Source organism: Pezoporus wallicus, unplaced genomic scaffold (assembly GCF_028554395.1).
Source record: "Pezoporus wallicus isolate ANWC-B61680 ecotype Strahan unplaced genomic scaffold, APGP_CSIRO_Pwel_v1 scaffold_7107, whole genome shotgun sequence".
Lineage (NCBI taxonomy): Eukaryota > Metazoa > Chordata > Aves > Psittaciformes > Psittacidae > Pezoporus > Pezoporus wallicus.
Genome location: NW_026642114.1, coordinates 8,113,781 through 8,130,543, shown reverse-complemented (window position 1 = coordinate 8,130,543; position 16,763 = coordinate 8,113,781). Strand labels below are relative to the sequence as shown.

At 45.0% G+C, this 16,763-nt stretch overlaps 2 protein-coding genes across 7 annotated transcripts in view; one reads left to right on the top strand and one right to left on the bottom strand.

The window, feature by feature from the left end:
• AP2M1 (adaptor related protein complex 2 subunit mu 1) overlaps positions 1-10,891 on the bottom strand; it is a 160,299-nt gene extending 149,408 nt beyond the window's left edge. Inside the window, exon 1 of the mRNA XM_057427008.1 lies at positions 10,882-10,891. The gene's annotated coding sequence lies outside the window, so the exon portion shown is untranslated. The remainder of the gene's footprint in view (positions 1-10,881) is intronic.
• The window catches only part of ABCC5 (ATP binding cassette subfamily C member 5), a 68,610-nt gene that overhangs the window by 40,185 nt on the left and 11,662 nt on the right, over positions 1-16,763 (top strand). For 4 of the 6 annotated variants that reach the window (XM_057426995.1, XM_057426994.1, XM_057426997.1 and 1 more), the window contains 7 exons: positions 608-797; positions 1,534-1,693; positions 2,115-2,193; positions 2,794-2,907; positions 3,964-4,128; positions 4,830-4,913; positions 7,211-8,097. In XM_057426995.1, the coding sequence (XP_057282978.1) occupies positions 608-797; positions 1,534-1,693; positions 2,115-2,193; positions 2,794-2,907; positions 3,964-4,128; positions 4,830-4,913; positions 7,211-7,270 (852 nt within the window). In that variant the 3' untranslated portion in view covers positions 7,271-8,097. Of the gene's footprint in view, positions 1-607; positions 798-1,533; positions 1,694-2,114; positions 2,194-2,793; positions 2,908-3,963; positions 4,129-4,829; positions 6,378-7,210; positions 8,098-16,763 lie in introns of those variants that run through there. The other 2 variants (XM_057426999.1, XM_057426996.1) reach the window with 2 other exon arrangements.

Here is a 16,763-nt window from a genome sequence, read left to right as displayed (position 1 = left end):
CGGGAAGTGACCTTGGCTTCATCCTGAACATATATAACATGTGCTATAAAGGAAGTGGCAGAGTAAAATTGCAGAAGTGAGCAAGCTGGAAGGGCCCCAGCTGACTCAGTGATTTAATAGAACAGGGGCAAATGAGGAAAAAAAAGAAGAGCATTCGTCCAATGTGTTATTTGAGTGTTCTTTCCTGTGTCAGGATCCACAGAGGTGACCCTAGCATGACATAGCAAATGAGACATAGAAATACAGTAGATCTTTTGTCCAGAAGCATTCAGGCTTTGGAGTGCCACAGAACTCAATAGGGTTTTACCCATAAATAATAGGCCTAAAATACATTTTTGAATTCCATTGATCAAAACCATTGGTGCATTAGAAGGACCAGTGTCATTATTAAGGCAAGGAAAGGGTAATAATAGTGTAGTCAGTAACACAGTAGACTTCTGAACCACTGGGCCCACATCCAGTTATACAACTCATCATAAAACTGGTGTGGGCCAAGTCTGCAGGGAAGAACTCCTGCTGAAAGCTGCAACTGATAATTTTCCTTTCTGTTGTTTTGTTTACTGGAAGCTGAACTTCTGGGTTTTGGGTTTTGTTTTTATTTTTAAAGACACTTTCCCTGGAAGCTCCTGCTCGAATTAAAAACAAGACTCCTCCTCTGGACTGGCCACAGGAAGGTGAAGTTGTTTTTGAAAACGCAGAGATGCGGTACCGAGAGAACCTTCCTCTAGTACTTAAAAAAGTGTCCTTTACCATCAAACCGAAGGAAAAGATTGGCATTGTGGGAAGGACAGGCTCAGGTAAGGAAACACCAAGCAGTTACATTACTGCTTTTGCAGAATGGGAATGTAATAGAGTGGGACAGTCCTATTGGTTCTCCTCTGGTCTTCTCTGTGGTTGAGTAAATTGTTAATTGTACAGGAATTATCTGTCACTCTGGTGGTTATTTCATGGGCATACATAAACAGGATCCTGTAAACAATAATGAAGGCAAGCTTCAATTTAATGTAGAGGGATATCTTATTATACCTAAGCCGGTGTGCTCATAATGTTTAACACCCAAGCTGCTTATTGGCACAGAATGCTCATTGCAGCTTATTTGACTCTGTTGAAAGTTTTATTTACTGATGCTGCAGCCAGGTTTGACTCTAAGCTATCTGAGAAGTCTGTACCATGAATAATCAAAAGCCCAATCAAAATCTCAATGTCTGTGAAATGACTTAAATCAACTCCAAAATGTCATTTTTAGATAAGCAATTAATATTGCTGTATTGGGCTTATGTGGCATGGTTTTGGTACTGGGGTGGGGCAGCATAGCATGGGTGGTTTCTGGGAGAAGAGATTAGGAGCTGCCCCTACAACTGCTTAGAAGTTTAAATGCTGAACCCCAGCATTTACCAGCATTGTTTGCCAGGACTTTATGGTATTTAAAACACTTTTTGTACACGTGGACAGCTTTTAAAATGCTTTCTCATCTCAAAGCTGCTATGACTCTACAGAGTCACACTAATACTGGCTTTCCTGGCTCATTTTTAGGGAAGTCTTCTCTTGGAATGGCACTCTTTCGTCTTGTTGAACTATCTGGAGGCTGTATTAAAATTGATGGAGTGAAAATAAATGATATTGGTTTGGCAGATCTTCGCAGCAAACTCTCAATAATTCCTCAGGAACCTGTGCTATTCAGTGGCACTGTGAGGTTAGTGAGACCATAAAAAGTCAGAAGGACTAAGCAGGCTACCAGTTCATACTCGAACTCAGGTGCTTGGTGAGATGTTAGCTCTCAGGCATCCTACCTTCTGTTCTCTGTTTTTGAAACAAACAAAAAAGCACGGCTAAATTATTTCAGCTGACGCAGTGCAGAACTGGATGTGATCATCCTCTATGGAAGCTTTGCTTTTGCTTTAGATTTAATTGAAACTTTTGTATCTTTGTCTTCCATCTCTTTTGTTCTTTGGCTACTCTAACCCTAGAGTGCAGGGAGCATCTGATTTCCTTGGCAAGGAAATTCTGTCAGTGGAAGGCTGGATGGAATCATTTGTCTGGATAGATTAGCACACTGCTGTTTTGTCATTCATTGCTGAATAAATTCTGGTTATGTTTTCTATTTCCCCCTTCAGATCAAATTTGGATCCTTTCAATCAGTACAGTGAGGAACAAATCTGGGATGCTTTGGAAAGGACTCACATGAAGGAGTGTGTAAGTATTATGTGCCCTATGAGTTAACTGTGTTTTGGCTTCCAAACCAACAAATTCTATTAGTAGCTACTTCAGAGACCTTTAGGTAATGCTTTTTCTTTGCAACTTTTCCCCCTTGTTTATGCTTATTTTACACCGCCACACCCTGACTTTCAGACTGGTTTTGGTTTTTTTTAGTGTGCTGTATTTTGGATGTGTATTTTTTGTAGTATATACTATAGCAGAGTGGTGCTTTATCACATGGACTCCTAGGATGTCGTAATGTTTCAAGTGATATTTTTCTGTACGTGCCTTATGTGCACATTCTGCATTTACATTTGTGAATGTTAATGTCACCATTGCACATTTATACAGAACTTAACATCTGCTGCTTGTGAGGTGCCCTGCAGCAAGTCTCACTGCCATGATTTTTCCAATCAAATTCTTTTCTTGTAAGTCAGGTGGCATGTATGGCTATGGTACATAAGTTGCAGTAACTCCTGCAGGGACTAGATCGACTCTTTTCTTTCGGTGAGAAAGATTGTCAGGAGATCTCTATTCATGTTGATGTGATTTTGTGCAATGCTCTTAAGTTTTTTTTGCCTCTTCTTTGTGACATAGGTTGCCCAGCTGCCTATGAAACTTGATTCAGAAGTGATGGAAAATGGAGAAAACTTCTCAGTTGGAGAGAGACAGTTACTGTGCATAGCTAGAGCTCTACTGCGTCGTTGCAAAGTGAGCATAGCAGTGAAAGAAATAGATGGAAATAGAGAACTGATAAGATTGAGTAAACCTTTTCTTTTGTGCCCAATTCCATCTATCTGTCAGAGAAATCACACCAGCAATATTGCAACCTAGAGAGGCATAGGGTTAGAACAACTAGGAAGGCATCTGTAGCCAGCTGCTAACTCCTGTAATGTCAGACTGTAACTCCTGCCATCAGAAAGGTATTGCTCATTAGCGTTATTAATAGAGTGTCAGACTGGCCTAATAATTTATTCAGTGTGTCCTGTTACTGGTGAGCATCAGATTCTTTCCTTCTTTTCACCTTTTTGTGAATGTTGGCCAAGTTTTCTCTTCTAGATGATGCTCCACTAAAATGTAGACTCTAAGTGGAGTTTGGGACCATGCTATGCCAGCAAAGTTAAAGGTTTTGCAGGAATGGAAGACAGACAATTATAGTGAGAAAGTGCTTTTGGATTGAGTTTGATGAGGATTTTAACATCCTTTTTTGTTAAATATGACACACCAAAAAAAAAAAAAAGGTGTGATGGGTAATAACTCTGCTTCTGTTTTAAAGCCAGACTACTCAGCAGAAGTTACTGCTCTCTCTGCAGTACCTGCACAAAACAAGTCTAGTTTAGTTTTGACAGGACACCTCCCCAAATCAGTTTGTGTCTGAGAGGAAGGGTAATTCTTTCCAGCATAAGAAAGCTAGTAAGCCTACTTAGTATTGACTCACTCCAGAAGGAATGTCACTACCAAGGATGTGTCAGTATTTGTATTTGAGATTTAGCTGCTGAATGTAAAACTGAAAGTGGTGGAAACTTGAGGGCCAGGTCAGAACCCAACCATCTTGTGGCTCTAGGATGTGACCATAAAATGCAAGTGTGATTCATAGGGCAACTTTATTGAAGGTAATTACATAAAACTGAAAGGGTGCTTGTAAAAACTACCTTCGTGACCGCAGCTCTGTAAGAAACTTACAGAGTTGGTCATGATAATATTTTTTATGTTCAGGAAAGAAAAGCATTATTATGGGTAACAGCTAGGATTATGTGCTGCTTTCAGATTTTGATACTGGATGAAGCAACAGCTGCTATGGACACTGAGACAGACTTACTGATTCAGGAGACTATCAGAGAGGCATTTGCAGACTGCACTATGTTAACAATTGCTCATCGCCTGCACACGGTACTGGGCTCTGATCGGATCATGGTGCTAACACAAGGACAGGTAAGGAGAAAGACTTGTGGCTGCAGTTCCTGTTGTAGTCTGGTGATGCCATATGTGTAGGCTGAACTGAAAGAGCACCTAGCATTTCACTGTAGAGAGAAAATCCTTTGTGTTCATTCACATCCTTAGTAATAATACTCCAGTAGAATCAGCTGTTGCAAAATTTCTTTTACACTTCAAGAAAGTACCATAGAGCAACAGTCTCTTTTAAAAGTGTTTTTAATTTTCCCTTTGTAGATTAATTCTGAGATGGGTAATAAGGTAAGCATCTCTGCTGAGGCTCAGTTGCAGTTTCCCATTACTTTCATGAAGGCCTGTGCTATCAAACAGGCATATGACGGGTCCTTTACCCACTTCTCAGGCTTCTATGTGGAAGCCATAAACAGTTAAATTGAATGTAAGAGCATTTGACAAAGCTTTTAAAGGCAGAGAGGACAAAACCACATAGCACCTGCCTCTGTTTGCCAGAGCCACCAGATATTGTTTCCTGCTGGGTAGTTCTAGTGTTTGAGCAAGTTTGAAGCATCCCAGGTTATAGTATGTATGCATAAATGTGTGCACTTCCACCCCCTGTTGTCTCATCTAAAGACAAATGCCATGTTTTTTGGCTTCTTCAGTACAGTTGTGAGTCCAAGGCAGGGTGGGAATCCATTTTCCACTGTGTTTTACTGACATACTTTTCCTGCCTTGTTTGCTTTTAGGTAGTGGAGTTTGACATGCCGTCTGCCCTTCTGGCCAACGAGAACTCGCGCTTCTATGCTATGTTTGCTGCTGCGGAGAACAAGGTTGCTGTCAAGGGCTAAAATTCAGGGCAAAGTCACTTTAATTTTGGAGAGCTACACTCTCTGCCTGTGGCAGGCTAGCTCTTCTTCCTCCTCCTCCTTCAAGCAGATTATTGCCTTTTCATCTTTTAATTTTTAGCAGAATATGTCAAGCCAGAGAGTTTTTAAAACCATGTCAGAAGACTTCTTCATGTTTTTATTATTGTATTTATTCCATAATCATATTACTAATTTTTTGTTATTAAATGCACTCTACAAATGGCTCAGGGAGCCATAGTCACAAATGTATCAGAGGCCTATAATGAAGCTTTATACATGTAGCTATATCTATACATAATTCTGTATATAGCCTATATTTACAGTGGAAATGTAAGCTGTTTATTTTATATTAAAATAAGCACTGTATTAATAACAGTGCATATTCTTTTCTATCATTTTTGTACAGTTTACGGTACAAGAGATCTGGCTTTGTAATTGGACTGTATCAGACACCATTGTCTTTTACAGTTGGTCTTTTCCTAGTGCCAGATTTTCTGCGTGTCTGAGTGGAAGTGAAGCTTTGCAATAGTGTCCTTTATTGTCACATCTTTGTTGTCTAGCACAGGGGAGAAGAGCTCTGTGGTGTAACTATTGCATTGTAATTTATCAAAGCTATTTGGAGCATCACTAATGTTCACCATGGCAGCGGCTGCTGCTTCCCATAATGCTTTGTCAAAGCAGGGTTTTTAGTGACCTCCTGAGTGGAGAACCACTTCTGGGTCACATTAAGGCCTCATATTTTCTCAGTGTCCTGATACAGTATTTCTTACTGTGTCAGCAGGGTTTATTTTAATGCAGGCAAGCCCAAGCTCTTCCTGCTTCGCTGATCTAACAAAACCTAAATCTAACTGTTCATGGAATGATCTGTAACAAATTAATCATAAGGTTCAAGTTACACCCTGTATGCTAGCAGGAAAGCCTTTTCAGAGTTGCTTCAGCTGACTGACTCCTTTATCTTGAAGCTGCGAACACTCCTCAGAGGTGTAGGTGGGCTTTCACTGGCATGGGTAGCACTCTTTATTCTGCTCACTTATACTAAGGTTAAACAGTATCAATATTTCCTGTTTCTTTATTGCACACTTGTTAAGGAAACAGTCCCCCACCCCATGTCTTCTGGAACTTGGAACAGGTTCCTGTTGATCAGGATGTAACACTGGTGTAGGACATTGTTTTCTTACTGTAAAGAGACCTACCTCAGGTTACTAGGTCCTGCATAGTATGTTGCCATGATCACTGTACACCATCCCTGTTTTGTGGGACCTGTGGCCCAGAGGGGCACGGTTGCTCCAATGATAGCCGTGACTTACTGAATGGTCAGCGTTGCATGTCTTTGTCAACTTGGACATTTTGTAGCCTTAGCATGTTTGCAAAATGTTTCACCAAGGCAGAAATCTGAAAAGTAAATAAAACTATTTTGGGTTTTGTAAATTTGATTGACTTAAGTGGTTTGTTTTGGGCAATAAATCACTTTGCAGCTTTTTGAGCCCTGGAAGACAGTTTTTGCAGGCACGTGTTTTTTTTTTTTTGTCTCCTGTCTATGTACCACAGCCTGGTCTTTCTTCCTTCAGAGTGGAAGTGTTTCTTTAAAAATGTAGTGGGTAATTTTTATTTTATGCCCTCCAACATGGGGGTGGCTTACAATATATGTATGTTTGTGTTGAGTACTACAGGGAATAATAATTTATTGTGCAAGTATTCGATCCAAGCAGCAAGGGGGGAGTTCAGATGGAATACAGAAGATCTTTCTTAAGCTCAGATTTTTCCACTTTCTTTACCTGCAAGCATTACTGTTTATAATGTGGCATGACTGCAAAGTCATAGCAACAAGCCTTTCTACCTACGAATACCACAAGCAAAAATGGCATTAACGGCTTAGACTGTAGCTTGATGTTTGTTTTTAATCAGAAGCTTGAGGACAAAAAAGAAACTGGGAAGAGGCATGAGGCAGCAGAGGTGATAGGGCAAAGATAATGCATGTCCTGCTTCTTCCTTAGAATTAGAGCTGGGTAGAATGTGAAGGTGAAGGCTGAAAACAGGAGAGGAAGAGCATGAAATGCATCTGCCTAAGGCTGTGGTTAAAACAGATCAGTTAGTTGGCATGTGCAACTCTGTTAAGGACAGGATTGTTTTGGACCCTGCAGAACTGAGTTCTCAAGTCTTGCTGGGGTCAGAGCATGGCTTCATTTTGCAGCTAAAGCTGAGCTAATGGCAGTCTGTGGAAAAGGGAAGCCATCCTGATCTTGTCCTCCTTCTTCTTCCAGGCTGGGAGTTCCTTCCACTTTCCTGAGGTCAGCACTGGCTCTTGCCTGGTCCAGCAGTGACCCAGTTCAGAAAGCTAACTTGCAGAAAGTTCACCCTCCAAAAGCTGTACAAAGAAGGAGACAGGAAGGCACACCTGGAAGGGAGGTGAAGTGGGGCTGCTATTTTCAGTAGGTGCTAACTGCAACACTGGTATAGGTATGAGGAGAAACTGTGCTCAGGATTCATTGCACCAAACTGCTGCTTCCCAGTTATGCTGCTAAAAAGGTCAATATTTTACTCCTGCTTTGGGGAGCTGAAATAGCTGAAGGTGTTAGACAAGGGCATATGAGAGAGCAGGTGAACAGTCACCTGCAGATAGCAGGGATTATCTCAACAGTTTTGTTAAACCTTAGCTCCAGCATTGTTACTTTGGAATTAAGGAGAGAGACTGCCAGAGGGAGATGTTCTTTCTGCTGTAATCACTTATCTGCTTCATTTGGCACTTGTCTCACAGACCAATACACAAGTATTGCTTCTCGCATGGGTAGCAGTAATTTTTTTATTGGCTTTTGTCCTGAACCACAGGAGCAAGCGGAGGCCTGGCCCAGGGCCCTGTCAGTGAAGTGAAAGGAAGAAACATCAACATTTATAAACGAGACTGAAATACCTGTATCTTTGAAGGATTCTACAAGAGGTTGAGGATGATGGGAATTTTCAAGAGTTGGATCCTGCTTTAGAATTTATAGTGTGGTATCCCAGAGAACAGTTCATCCTGCAAGGATTAGAATAAGGTTGTGGGCTTGGGACAGAGGTTTTCCTTAAAGAGATCCTACCCAAAATAGCATGGAGATCGCACATCATTATGGCATGGTTAAACCCCAGCTGACAACTAAGCACCACACAGCTTGTTCCCCCCCCCCCCCGTGGGATGACGAAGAGAACTGAAACGATAAAAGTAAGAAAGCTGAGATAAGGACAGTTATAGGCATAATAGGTAAAGCGAAACCCACACATGCAAGCAAAACAGCCCATGGAATTCATTCACCACTTCCCAGCTGCAGGCAGGTGTTCAGCCACCTGCAGGAAAGCAGGGCTCCATTGTGTGATATGAAATATCCCTTGAATCAGTTGGGGTCAACTGTCCTGGCTATGTCCCCTCCCAGCTTCAGCCTACTCACAGGTGGAGAAGCAGAAAAGGCCTTGACTCTGCGTAAGCACTGCTCAGCAGTAACTGATACTACATCCCTGTGTAATCAGCAGTATTTCAGCACATATCCAAAACATAGCCCCATACCAGCTACTTTGAAGAAAGTGAACTGTAATGCGGCCAAAACCAGCACACTTTCCTAGTATGTAGCAAAGGCTGAAACCCAAGACCAACAGGTGTGCAACTTGAGAGAGATTTGTCTGGGATATTATCCTCCAGAATTTCGATTGCATCAGTTTTGCTTATTCTGTCCAAATTCAGCCAGTGCAGCTGATCTTTAAGTGCAACTTCTTATCATAAGCTTAGAGGCCCCGAGAAAATGTTTTCCAGTTCATCTCATCTATCTGATGAGTGGAAATGTTGCGCTTGCCCAGGACTTCAATCAAAATGCAGGTAGGATTCTTCTAAAATGGCCCAGTGGGGTCGGTGTGCTGTTAAATTGGTGCAATTAAGTCCCAGGTCCTGAACCTGGGCTAGCTTGAACACATGAAGAGACTTCATTACCTGTGGTGAAGATCATACCGGGTCATATTCCGGTATGTTATCCCTACATGAAAGCTAGAGGGAGATCGAGCAGTCTCAGTACATTGCTTGGAACAAAGTTTGAGAAAGCACTATTGTTGTTTCAAAAGGCAAATGGGGCGAGTGAGAAAAAGTGTCAGAAGGGAAGGCTAAATGCAGAATATGCCATTTATGAATGGAGGATGTGGAGAGAAAAGGTGGCAGGAAAAAAAGTTTCTCTTAATTAGGAGGGGATTGGGCAAAGACAAAAGTGCTTCTTGAAGGTGCTTCAAAGGAATGTACTGAGAAGGTGCAGGGAGGCTGTAATGCCCTCATCAACCAAAGAGCTTTCCTGAAGGCTGCCTTGTTCCTTTTTGTTGCAACTGTAGTGTGTGTTTTACTATATATAAGCAATCACACAAGATTTCTTTGTAGACCCAGCTTCAGGTCAGTCTAGGATAATACGTGATTTGGTTTACACTTGGTTCAGCTGTTAACTGCAGCTATGTTGTGCTGGGGCCACAGTTTCTGCCTCAAATATGATGATACGGTGGAAACTCCACTGGAACTTGGTGCATATGCTGCTGTTAGTAGTGTAAGGCATGGGAGGCTTTTACAATGTGCCACTATGGGTTTGTTAAACCCACAATCATGTAATAACTGTTCCTGTGTCATCCACAAGATGTGCCTTGCAGGCTCAGTAGGTGGCTGAGGTAGACTGAAAATAGTTCACACAAGTGTCACTACATGGGGCAGAGATTTCCTTGGACAGCATGGAGTTCACATCACAGTGCTTTCAGCACACCTTCCTTCCTTCCTTCCTTCCAGTCTACTGTCTCCTACCCTTGTCATACAGAGAAACAAGTGGTTGCGTAAAGACGATAATTTTGTGGTTTCTGTCCTTCGCGATTTAGGAAGGCAGTAGTGGATGGTGTGCGATTGATTGCCTCGAGGGGTGGGGAAAAGTTACGTACACTGTGTCTGAGCTGGGATCGTTTAGGGTGGCAGTTTAGGGTGAGTGTAGGAGGAAGGCAGCCAAAGTAGGAGGGAGGAGATTAAAACAGGGGGTCTCTGGAGTGTTCTGGTAAAGGGGGGGCTGTTAGGGATAAATCGTGAGCTGGGTGTGAGGAGCATAACCAGGAGCAGGTTGGAGGAAGCCAAAGAGGTAGCAGTGGGATTAGGGTAAATTAGGGTATATGCGTCGGCCCCGCTGGGAGCCGTGGGGTGGGGAGTTACGGGGTTTGTTTGTCTTGGAGCTGGGTAAGGGGGTGAAAATGAAGCGTTCCGGCTGTGCGGAGGAGGCAGAGCTGAGGGGGGAGGCTGCACCCCCGAGGGCAGGAGGGAACGGAGCGGGGCCGGCCGCAAAGCGGGGGCTTTGTGGGCCCGGGGTCAGGCAGCACGGCTGAGGGGCGCAGCCGCCGCTCCATGGCGGCTCCGGCTCCGGCTCCGCGGCCACCCGGCCTGTGTTGCTGCCGCAAGGGGTCCGCGGCCGGGCCGGAGGCGCCCCCGGCCCCGCCGCCGCCTCCCGAGCCGCCGCCGGACGTGGCGTCGGCCTCCAGCTCTCAGCTCTTCAGCCTCCGCCACCTGCACCTGGGGCTGGAGCTGCGGCCCGAGGCGCGGGCGCTGGCGGGCTGCCTGGTGCTGGAGCTCTGCGCCCTGCGGCCGCAGCCCCGCACCCTGGTGCTGGACGTCCACCCGGCCCTGCGCGTCCTCTCGACTGCCTACCGCCGCGCCACGGTGGGGGAAGCGCCCTGCTCCTTCGCCTTCTCGCCCGCCGAGGCCGCCACCGCCGCCACCCCGCTGCCCCCACCGCCCTGCCCGCCGCCGCCACCGCCGCCCTGCGCGCCGCCCTGCGCCGCCAGCCCGCCCTCCACCGCCACCTTTCTCTCGGCGCCCTGCATCGCCGCCAGCCCGCTGCCTGCCGCCACCGGCCCCCAGGTGGAGCCGCCCGCCAGCCCCTCGTCTGCCGCCGAGCCTCCGCCGCCGCTGCCCGTCTTCGCCCAGCCGCCCTGCGCCGCCTGCCCGCTCGGCTTCAGGGTGGACCCCTTCACCGACTACGGCTCGTCCCTCACCATCTCCCTGCCCGCCGCCCTGCAGCCGCACCAGCCCTTCCAGATCATCGTCCGCTACACCACGGCCGATGGCCCCGCCGTGAGTACTGGGCTGCGGGGGGCGGGGGGGCCCAGATGGGAGGGTGGGGGAGTGGGAAGCCGAGTCCCTGGACGGCTGGTGGGCTCTCCCGTGTCATCCGCGCCTTCCACACATCTTCCTTCTGACCGTAGGGGAAGTGCCCTGTCCCCGCAGCAAAGGCGGTGGAAGATACTTCACTCTCAGCTCCTCCTTTTATGTCCCCGTCTCTCCGCTGCCCCTTTACTCCTCGCTTGGCAGCCGCCTGCCTGCCTGGCAGCAGCATTTGTTCCGTGTCCGGTGCCCGCAGGAGCACCCGGCGGTGCCAGTCGCTGTCTGCTGCCACTGTCGGTGCCGTGCTCAGCAGTGATGCTCGCACCTTTCCAGGCCACTCAGCTTCCCTCGCTTCCCTCGCTTCCCTCGCTTCCCTCGCTTCCCTCGCTTCCCTCGCTTCCCTCGCTTCCCTCGCTTCCCTCGCTTCCCTCGCTTCCCTCGCTTCCCTCGCTTCCCTCGCTTCCCTCGCTTCCCTCGCTCGCTCCCTCGCTTCCCTCGCTTCCCTCGCTTCCCTCGCTCGCTCCCTCGCTTCCCTCGCTTCCCTCGCTTCCCTCGCTTCCCTCGCTTCCCTCCCCCTCGCTTCCCTCGCTCGCTCCCTCGCTTCCCTCGCTTCCCTCGCTTCCCTCGCTTCCCTCGCTTCCCTCGCTTCCCTCGCTTCCCTCGCTTCCCTCGCTTCCCTCGCTTCCCTCGCTTCCCTCGCTTCCCTCGCTTCCCTCGCTTCCCTCGCTTCCCTCGCTTCCCTCGCTTCCGCTATTCATCTCCCATCACGATAGTAATTTCAAAGTTTTTCATCCTTTAAGGGTATTGCAGTTGCTGGGGAGGAGTGTGAAAAACTGAGAACTCCTGCCTGCCTGAATTCTTCAGGACAATTTACATAATCCCCAAATATGGGAGTTTCCCCATGGATTTTGCCAGGTGCTTACAAAACCAGGCCTTGCACACCTTGGGGGCAGTTCATGAGTCTTGAGAGGAGCAGAGGGAGATTCTATGTATTCCTAAAAGTTACCTGCTTGAAAAAAGAAAGAGAAATGACCCCGAAGCACCCATTTTGACATGGCCACGAGAGGTGCTTCTCTGTCTGCATGGCTTAATCTTCTTCAGTAGTGAGATGCTTTGTAAATTCTGTCACTTCTTTTAACCCCCTGGTATTTAGAAGCACTTTCTTTTTGCTGCCCTCTTAGGTGCTTTCTAGCAGATCTTGTGCTTTAAAGAAGTTCTGATAGTAAAAATATAAATTGATCACTTGAGCATCAGTTCTTTTTGTTACTGTACAGCTTGCTCAGGCTGGGAATTAAACTAACGTGATTTTCATCACGTGGTTCATGAGTCTTTTTGCCAAAGATGTTTTTTGAGAGTCTTGCAACTTTGATGACTCTGTCTTGCCTAATGGAATTGATTCTCGGCCTGCTGGTCTGGCATTGCTGTTGCATCGGTCAGAAATGTGTGGATCTATTTGATTATTACAGTGTGTTTAGCAAGAATTGAATATTAACAGTTTCAAATAACCCAATAGCATGTGCATACCAGGCCTTTCCTTACGAGACTGTTGCTGAATAGAATGGGTTTGCTGGATATTTTTCTGTCTGATTTTAATGGTACAGTGAAGCTCACAAAAGTGACTTCATTCTCAGAATGATCTGGATAGTCTTACTACATTGGCTCACTTGGAATAGTGAGTTCTATAAAGAATTTTATTGACAGAAGTTTCCTTTTCATATATGGTTATCTTTTAACATGCTGGTCTTTCCCTAAAAGCACAAAAATGAGATGAAATTCTGGCACTTTTAAATTCACAGCCACTTGTGAGGATACTGTTCCTTTTCAGCTCTGACACTCCTGGATTAAATATTTCTTTGTACAATACTCTGCTGTGGTTTTCTGCCCAGAAAATAGGTATGTGAGAGATGTCTTTCAGGGCCTGCAGTGTGTTCAGAAGATTCTGTTCTTTTTTTCCTTCAAGATTCAATGAAGAAATCTGTTTCCTTTGCCCACTCTCTGCCTTTTTTATGGTGAGAAGGCTTTACAGCCAATTTGGTGGTGTTGCGTGCTTCATAATCATTCTCAGTATGGCTGAGCCATACCTCCCGAAGTACATGATAACATACTTTCCTTCTCTTGAGCGAATTGTTTTATTTTAGGCTAGCCTGTGCTTTCTCCTGGGTTTTGCCAGCCCTTTTGCCAGAGGGGCAGACTGTCCCGCTGTGTCTGTGGAGATTATCTCAGACGTAACAAAATAACTGCTGTGACACTCAACTTTAGAAATGATCTGACAACCGCTGGAAGGTGCAGGGCGCTGACTGATGTGATGTTCATTTAGTTTCTCCTTGGCCCTACACACAGTACAGCATGAATGCTACACATTTGAGGATGCAGAGAGTAGTGCATTTTTTTCATTCCCTCTGTTGTTTGTCTTGCGTCCCCTGGGTCAGATGTGAACCAGCTATTTTTCTTCCTGTCTTTTGAAGCCTATTGTACCTTTAATGGTGTGTATTGCTTCAGTTGAAATGAAGCTGCAAGGACTCATGTCAAAAGATTATTGATGGTTACACTGTCAGGGGCATGCATTGCCCTTTTCAGGTGATACTGAAAAGTAGAAGCAGGCATGCTCACTCCCATAAATTGTACCCGGTTTCCTTGCTCACTGTTGTAGGTTTTGGCTGGCAGAATATTTGTCCTTGAGTAGCACCTTTGCGTTCAAGCATGCTGAACTATTTGGTTTTGGATCTCAAGTCAGTCTGTGCCATTGTAGTGCTCTCTGTCATGGTTGTTGTTCAGCCCAGTGTTGCATTTTAGTAGGGATGAGTAACACGTATGTGCATGAGGGTGACCTGATTTATACTCATGTCTAGTATAATTTCTCCCAGTCCTTTTTTCTCTGTGTTATTGAAGTGACTTCACAGTGTTAGATGTCTCTCTCCTAAAAGTTCTGTTTTCTTTGGCCTTCCTGTGATCATAATCTGTTTGGGTCAGGGTTTATTTTCTGTGGGACCCTTAGCATACTTGTGGGACCTATAAAACAGTGAATTCATGTTACATTACACTGCAGCATGGGTGTGTTGGCAGTAAGATCAGCAGCGGAGACAGTAGTCTGTTTAAAATTAGAAACCTGTTGCCTTGATATACTTGGTTTGAGCCATCTGGATATGTTATTTGACTGTCCCATTATTTCTTGTGTGGAGGAAGGAGCCAAGATCTTTGGTTGTTTGATGGACATTGAGAGACAGCTGAGAGATTAATTCTGCCTTTCACAGAGCATTCCAGCTCCCTGTGCTGTTAGGAAACCATATGCTTGGTACATCACCAGTTTACATCTGAAGTGAGGCCGTCATAAACATTTTGTATCTCACATAGTGTGGGCTGAAGGCACACATTAATCAGGTGTGTCAGTGACAGTAGCCTGGCTCTTTCTCCTTTTCTTTTCCCTCGCCCCCTTACTTCTTGGTTCTATACTCTTTTAGAAGCTTTTTTTTTTTATTTTTCCTTCCCTAGGGAGAAAAATCTACATCCAGCTCTTGCCCACTGTGTCACACCTGATTTGGCAGTGTATGTGTTAACACCAGTGCTATTTTCTTTCCATGACAACCTTCAGTGCAAACCCTGTTCTGTGTTCTGGTTTAAAAAATTGGTAACATTTCCTCATCTTCAGGATTTAGCACTAAGGACAGCCCTTTTTGCAGTGTGTAAGCTTCCCTGTTGTTCCATTAGATTCGTCCTGATTCTTCACAGTGGCTTGCTGTCCAGGTGTGTGCATTGTTGCTCCTGTCACTTCCTCCGTATCTCGGAAGTGTATTTTACTTTGTTGTCAGGTGAAGAGGCTTGTTGTTGGTCTAGAACAGAAGCTGTGGCATTACAACTCTGAAACGGTCCCGAGTACTGCTCTGCCCCTGAGTAGTGCTCCGCCCCCAGCAGCACCCTGCTTCATGCACTCCTTTCTGGGATGCTGTTTGTGCTCATTTTCCCAAGTCCAGAGCCCTGCCTCTGTCTGGCAGCATAGCCTGATCTATTTATATTACAGATCTATTTATATTGTTTCAGGATAACTTTCATCATTGTTCCAAGTGCATCTGGAAGGAGAGACGGAGGCTTGCCATGTAGCTGCAGACATTAGGAAACGGGGAAAAAGTGCTTCATCCTCTGCAAATGTTTTCCCTCTTGGCCTGTGGGGCTGGTGCTTCATTTAACTTCAACCAAATGTCAAATAAAGGGGGACGAGTTGAAAAGAAATAGTCCTTAATTTTTGTAAACGAGAATTGGCTTCTCCATTCCCCTTTGCTTCCTGCTTAAGTTTTTTTCCTGTGCTGGTCATGGAGAACTTCCGCTTATCTCTCTGCTCTAAACACACTGTCTGTCAGCCCCTTTTTCCTTCCTACTCTAGTGTTGCAACTTAGGTCCAGTGGTGTCTTATCTCTCTGTTTTCTTTGTTAGCCTTTTCTGTCTCAAAAAAGCAAGGGAAGCAGGACCTTTTGAAGGTGAGTCTCTTTAGCAGGGCCAATGATACAGTTTGTAAGTCAGACTTGTTGTAATATGAGCACAAAGCCAGTGGTAAAGGAGTGTTTTTAAAAGTTGGCATTGGGGCAGATATTTAAAAACTTAATTTCTGAGGCTCCTTCCTAGATCATTAGAAAGCCACTACCATGCATTAAAACATAGCACTTGAATTTTTATGTGAATATGTGTTCTGGGTGGAAGCTATTAGTTTCAAACTGAAGGTTTTAATGAGATGTGTGTTCTCAAATGTTTTCTGGAATAGTTGTCTCCAGTTCCATAACATCACATCACAGAGATTATATTCATTGCTATGAAATGCAGGTATCCACGGTGTGGAAATCCATAGTGATGCAGTGCACCTCAACTGTAACCTACGGATTTGGCCATTGAGAGGCTGAAATGCAGCATGTGGAATTTGAATAGTCACATAGCCTTAGCCCCTGCAGTGTACATGAGACAGGGTTCATCAGAAGTCATGCTTTTAAGCATGTTTCTGGCACAACAGGCTTGAAGCGGAAGAAGGCAATCTTAAAAACAAATTTCAAGGAAAGAATGCTGCTCTGAGATTAATTTTACTTCTAGGTAAAAGTTTTTAATTTTGTAACACCTTCCACCTAAAAACCCCCAAAATAACCCACATTTGCCAGTGGAAGCGTGAACCTCTATGAATAACTGAAAGCTGCTGACAGTGCTCCCCGTATCCTTCACTGATCCCTGGGAGTGCTACTGAAGTGGATGATTTGGGAGAGGGGCATGCAGGCATCTGAGGAGAAGGGTCTAAAAGCAAGGGAGGAGGTTAACAAAGAGTAACTTTATAGGACAGAGGAAAAGAGAGAAAGCTTTTGACTTCCAGAACCCAGAGAGGTTAACTATGAGACAGAATTGTAATACGTTGTTAAAACGAGCACAGACATAGTACCCAGGCTTTTCTTCTATAAGTACTTCATTGCTTTCTTTTGAGGCCCAGAACTGAACTAGTGTGTGTGCTAACTGCTGTTCCCTGAATTCAGATTTATTGGTTGCTTTGATCTAGGAATTCAGCAGACTCAGAGGTTTTATTCCTGGTGCTTGACTGTTCCCAAGACTTCCAGTGGTTACAACTTTATTGCAAGTTTCACAATATTTGATATTTTCTGTAGAATTATAGCTCCAGGGTTCTAGGATTACAAGAAAATCCTTGTTTAAAATTGTTCCTA